The sequence below is a fragment of the Elephantulus edwardii genome, unplaced genomic scaffold (assembly GCF_000299155.1).
Source record: "Elephantulus edwardii isolate Elephantulus edwardi_28Jun2011 unplaced genomic scaffold, EleEdw1.0 scaffold00058, whole genome shotgun sequence".
NCBI classification, from domain to species: domain Eukaryota; kingdom Metazoa; phylum Chordata; class Mammalia; order Macroscelidea; family Macroscelididae; genus Elephantulus; species Elephantulus edwardii.
The window spans coordinates 122,047-128,617 of NW_006399808.1; the positions used below are offsets into that span (position 1 = coordinate 122,047).

Consider the following 6,571-nt stretch of genomic DNA (forward strand, 5'->3'; position numbering starts at 1 on the left):
CATGTGCTTGTTGGCCATCTGAATGTCTTCTTTGGTGAAGTGTCTGTTCATATCCTGTGCCCATTTTTCAATTGGATTATTTACCTTTATCTTATGGTGCTCAAGTATTTTATAAATTCTAGATATAAGTCCTTTATCTGACATGTTGTTACCAAATACTTTTTCCCAGTCTGTGGCTTCCCTTTTTACCCTGTTGGAGAAATTTTTGGATGTGCATAGGGATTTAATTCTTAGGAAGTCCCATCTATTTTATCTTCTCCTGGTTGTAGATTGTTTAGGATACTTGGAAGACTGTTTATATAGTGATTAGGACGTCTAGAATTCTTCCACGCTTTTATTTAATGAAGTTTATATTACTCTGTTTTGGTCCTAGGTCTGTGATCCACCTTGAGTTGGTTTTTGTGTATGGAGTGAGGTGTTGGTCTTGCTTGAGTCTTCTGCAGATTTTTTCCCAGTTTTGCCAACATCATTTGTTTCAAAGGCTGTTGTTTCCTCACTTAACTGATTCTATCTTCTTGTCAAAAATCAGTTGACTATAGGTAGATGGGCTGATCACCGGGTTTTCAATACTATTTCATTGATCTACATGTCTGTCATTATACAAGTACCACACTGTCATTTCCACTATAAAATTTCAAAATTTTTTTTCTATTTGCAACTTTTAAAAAATTAATTTATTTTGTTTATTTTTCATTTCAATGAACATCTACAGAGATTTTGGAATTCCATTCATTCATTGTTGCACCCTTCTCCCCGCACAAACCCCTCCCCCCTCCTCCCCCTAAAATTTCAAAATATTTTTAAAAGATTGATTCAACCCCTGAGTCTCATCTTCAGATAAACAATGGACAGGCCTAGAAAGTAAACAATAGCATCAAGGAGGGCCTCACTCCTTAAATAATAAGCCACATGGGGTGTATTGTTTTGTATTGTGTTCTCTGTTATGTTCCTCTATATTACGTTCTTCTGTGATGTGTTCTACTTTGTTGTGTTGTGTTTTTCCTTGTTTTTGTGTGGTGCTGTTTTTTTCATTGTGTTGTGTTCTTCTGTATTGTGTGGGTTGTATTCTTTGTATCAAAATCACAAATAGTATCTGACTAAATAACAACACCACAGATGAGCCGTGCTGACACATAATACCACTGATGGAAACTACTAGGTATAAGAAAACCCTGAGTATTGTTTCATACTACAGTATGTGAATAGAATTTCATTTTTAACAATTTTCATTTGCATGAAAGATCAAAATTCCTTTTGGTTCTTAGCAAAGAGTTGGAAACAGCCCAAGTGCCTATTAACAAACGAATGGATAGATAAGCTGTGGTATATTCACACAATGGAATATTATGCAACACTGAAAAACAAAGTTGTTGTTGTTTGATGCCATCGAGTCGAAGACAACTCATAGCGACCCTATGAACGAACAGCCTGAGCACTGTTCCTACATAGAGTTTCCGGAGGCAAGCCATTTCAGAAGTGGATGCTGCTCCTGCTTCTAGGCTTGATTTAGTCGGGAAGCTCCAGCCAACACTGTCCACCATGGGTACCCATTGGCACGATTGACACATCACTGTCACAGTCTTCAGCATCACAGCAACCACAAGTTACCTCTGTACAGCAACGCACAGACCAGTGCTATACCACCTACAAGAATGTTTGACAGGAAGACAATTTGAACCTGGCCAAGGGCCACAGATGAAAATCACCCACCTTCAGCTTGGTAACATAGCTTCCTTTCCACTAGGCCAACATAGCTTTCTCTTGGTTGTTGTCATTGGTGGACCCTGGGAGGAGCCAGCCAAACCAGGAACAACATGACTGCTTCCTTCCCAGCTGCTTTTGGGCTTAAGGCCGCCTCCTGGTTCAAACCCTAGGCCCAGGCTGGCCTTAAGCCCAAAGGCAGCTGGGAAGGAAGCAGCCATGTTGTTCCTGCACTCACACCACCAGGCTCCTTCCTTCTGGCAAGGAGAACTTCCCAAAACCCTGGGAGGAGACAGCCAAACCAGGAACAACATTGAAAAACAAAGAACATATGAAATATTATACAAAATGAGTGACCCTGGAGGACATTATGCTGAGTGAAATTCCGGTCACAAAAGAGAAATACTGCATAATGCCACTATTATAAATCAGAACTAACATGGGGCTTGGGGCAAACTAAGAAAGGAGGGGATAAATAATATACACAGCATTGAAATAGATAGGAGGGAGAACTGTATAAAAGGAATATATGATTAGGTATTATTGGCACAAGAGGCCAGAATAAGAGCTGCATAGTAAAGTGTTCAGGGGTGTGGGACTGTGTAATAATGAAAAAATTTTTTTCCAAAGAACAAAAGTTAACTTGAGGGGGGGGGGGCAGGGAGAAAAATGTGCAATAATGAATGAATGGAAATCTGATTTCTTTATAAACTTCATTAAAATCTCAATAAAGAAATCCTATTGGTTTTTCATTCAGTCATTCATGCACGTTTTGTTTTATAACATTGATTATAATTTATCAAAGTATGTGGTGAAGCCAGGTTGCTCTTTGGGGCAAGGATTCTGATTTTGTCTGACATACTTTGGGCATGTTACAAGGAGGGATCAATCCTTTGAGAGGGACATCGTGCTCAGAAGGGTGGAGGGATAGAGAAAGAGAGGGAGACTATCGATGAGATGGATTGACGTAATGACTGGGTTAATGAAAGTCGATGGGTCAGAGACAGTAAAGCCAGAGAGGAGAGAGCAGGTTTGAGGGCTCTTGTACAGAGGGTTGCTATGAGTCACAAGCAACAGGATGGCACATAACAACAACAACATACTGTTCGGTGTGTTTTTTTTTTAATTCTTTCTGAAGGAGGAATAAAACCCCATACTAATTAGCCAGTTATGACAGGAGCCTCAGAACCATTACATCATAATAGGAAATCATGACAACCACAGAAACCTCTGTCAGATAGACTTGCTTAAAGTAGTTTGCCAAGTGCTGTGGATTCAGTTGATTTCCAAAACTGGAAGGAAAATATGATGTTTACATGGATAGAAAAGAATGCTATGAGGGGAGGAAATCTTTCTGGGCTTTCCTGAAGAAGGTAATCTCTTTGTATACTGTGTTTAATCATTAAATTAGACTTGAGATCACAGTAAGCGTGTTCTCTTCCCTGTAAAATATGTGAAAATATTCTTCCCTACACTACACGCATTTTTCCATGGAAAAACTACTTGTGCCATTCAATTTCATGTTTCTGAACATATAAAACAGAACCTTTATTCACAGGCCAATTCTTGTCTCTGTGGAGAGAATTTTCTATAATTGGACAAAAATGTCTTCCCTCTTGTGAAAACTTTCTGATCTTTCAGTTATGATATTATTTATGATGGTAACATTGTCTTCTTATAATTTGGTGATAGCTTAGGCAAATCATATTTAAGATCATTTTGTTAGCATTTTTTTCCATATATATATATATATATATATATATAACCCTTCTTTATTGTTATTGTTGTTGTTAGGTGTATTCAAATTGCCTTCAACTCAACAATCCTGTGTACAAGGACTCTTTCAGAGCTAGTCTGACTGATTCAAATACACCTACCCTCATTACCCCAGTTACTGTATCAATCCATCTCATCTGAGTTCTTCCTCTCCTGTGTGGTTACTTCACCTTTCCAAGCATGATGTCTTTCTCCAAGGATTGGTTCCTACTGGCCCATGCCCAAAGTATGTGAGATGATCTTCAAAACACTACTCTCCTAGGAGAAACTTGGTTTCACTCTAACAGACCTATTTGTTTTTTGTAGTGGTCGATGACTCTTCTCAAACACCACAACTAAAAGGTATTGACCATAACCGCCATCCAAGCATATATATGCACATCCATGTTTATTGTGTCTTTGTTCGCAATAGCAAAGAACTGGAAGCAACCCAAGTGTCCATTAACAAAGGAATGGATAGAGAAGCTCTGGTATATTCACACAGTGGAATACTATGCAACATTGAAAAACAAGGAACTCATGTAATATTATGCAAAAGGATGATCCTGGAGAACATTATGCTGAGTGAAATATCTCAGTCACAAAAGGACAAATATGATATAGGGCCACTGTTATAAAATGGGACTGACATTGGGGTTGAGGAAAGTCAGAGGAGGGGAGGAATGATGTATGCTAGGATTGAAACAGATGAAGGAGAGAACTGTTTGAAAGGGATATATGATTGGGTATTATGGTCATGACAGGAGTCCAGAACCAAGGCTGAATAGTGAAGTGGACTTGGGGTAGGGACTGTATAACAATGAAGGATACTTTTTCTTTTCAAAGAGAATAGTGAACTGGGGTGGGGAAGGGGTGGGTAGGGCGAAAAATGCAACAATGAATGAATGGAAATCCAAAGTCTCTGTAAATTTTCAAAAAGAAAATTTTTAAAATTTTTATTGGTTTGCATACAAAAGGCATATACATGGTGTTTCAGTTGTTTACACTGTGTTCACACATTTCTTCATTCACATTGTGTTTTATATTATAATTCCCATATATCACGTTTTATAAAATGAAACCCAGTGATTCATGCCCACCACTACTTTACCTTTTCAGGTCCCACTGGATCTTTCCTAGTTCCTTCATCTCCTACAATAATGATCTGTGTAGTATTTGTCCTTAAGAGACTCAGTTCTCTCAAAGTTTGAAAGACAATATAAAACTTTTTAAAAAAGGATTGTGACTCATCTTTTCAGACAAATAATAGACAGGCAAAGAAAGTGAACAATAGCATCAAGAGTTTCTCAGTTCTTAGAACAACAAACCACATGTGTTCTCTTGTTTTGCATTGTGTTCTGTATTGTGTTGTGTCTTTTTATTTATTTTTGTGTTGTCTATTCTGTGTTGTGTTCTTCTGTGATTTATTTCCTTGAGTTTTGTTCCACTATGCTGTGTTTTGTTCTTCTGGTTTGGGTTGGGTTCTATTGTGGTGTCTTGTGTTCTACTGTGCTGTGTATTGTTCTTCTGGGTTGGGTTGTGTTCTACTCTGTTGTGTTGTGTTCTATTGTGCTGTGTATTTCTGTTTGGTGCTATGTTCTTCTGCGTTGTGTTCTTCAGTGTGGTGGTTTGGTGAGTGTTGTCCTAATGTGTTGTGTTGTTCTGTGTTCTTCTGCATTGTGTTGAGTTCTTCAGTGTTCTCTTGTGTTCTTCTGTATTGTGTTGCATTTTGTTGTATTCTGTTCTGTTGTATTGTGTTCTTCTGTCTTGTGTTTCTCTGTGTTGTGTTATTTCCTCATATCATCATCAGAAATAGTATCTGGCCAATCAATGTGACAGCCTGGAAAAGCCATCTTGATGCATACTACCATTGATACAAACGATACTGTTTTTTTTGTGTTATGCTTCAAATCCAGTTCCCCCCAAGTCACCAAGGAGCCGACACCGATGCAAGGGCAAGAGGGAATTTATTTCAGATTCGAATCCGGGCCGCATTCCAAACCGTGCCCATACAACAGGGAAGATGGCCGCAGCAGCGATTCTGGGCTGTCCTGCCTATTTAAAGGGGAAAGCCCACGAAAACAGGGTGATACAGGATTGGCTGATTTAAAGGAAGGGCGCGAACACAGGGAGATACAGGATTGGCTGATGTTTGGGTGGGGGCTCTTTTCTCCCTTTCCCCACCGCTTTCAGTTTACTGTTCTAGAGGCATATATATTTTAAAATGACATATTGGTTACAAAATGGAGTCCCTCATTCCCCCCCTTCTTCTGCACCCTAGCTCAATCATGAGCACTTTCTTCTTCGGTCGCTAGGTAATGGTATTGAGACCACATAACTATCAACTGGATTGTTCTTATCTTTTCTTTAACTAAGTTGAGTATTCTGTTAATTATACAGGGACCTAGAGTTAGGATAAGCATCAGGGCAGTGAGGGGTCCAAGGAGTGGAATAAGCCATTTACCCCAGGATGTTTTCCACCAGTTAAATAAATCATAGGCTTCTGCCTCAGACAGGCGCTTTTTAACAGATTCTTTTAACTCTCGGACTTTATTTTGGACTATGCCCGATGCATTCACAAAGAAACAACATTCTTCTCCTAGAAACTGGCACATACCTCCTTTCTCTGCTGTAAGCAGGTCTAGAGCTCGACGGTTTTGTAAGGCCACCCTGGCCAGAGAAGTTATCTGGGTTTGTAAGGCCAGGAGAGAGTCTACTACCTTGTCTATGTAACTGCTAATGTCCATAGAGAGTTTGTAATAAAAATGGGTGGCTGTGCCTAAGCCTCCTGCTCCCAGCCCTATAGCGGTCGCCAGGCTTCCTCCTATGAGCAGAGCTCCAAGTGGAAGAGCTCGCTTTTGGCGCCTTGTGGACAGGGTCATGGAGGTCATAGTGGCAGGGCTAAGAACAGTTAGGGGTGGGGTAAGGAACACTGGCGTACAGGGTTGTGTCTAGTTAGCAGGGAGACATCACATTAAAACAGAGCCATTACAAACAAAGAATATTCTTTTTTTCCCTATAATTATATTTTATTAATTTTCATAAACATTTACAGAGATTTGGGGCTTCCATTCATTCATTGTTGCACTATTCTCTCTACCCTCCTCCCAGTTTG

General features: G+C 39.6%; 1 protein-coding gene across 1 annotated transcript; it reads right to left on the bottom strand.

The window, feature by feature from the left end:
* Positions 1 to 5,738: 5,738 nt before the first annotated feature.
* Positions 5,739 to 6,347, bottom strand: LOC102843796 (HERV-W_7q21.2 provirus ancestral Env polyprotein-like). Its single transcript, XM_006887559.1, has one exon. The coding sequence runs from the start codon at positions 6,345 to 6,347 to the stop codon at positions 5,739 to 5,741; it is 609 nt and encodes a 202-aa protein (XP_006887621.1).
* Between the last annotated feature and the right edge of the window lie 224 nt (positions 6,348 to 6,571).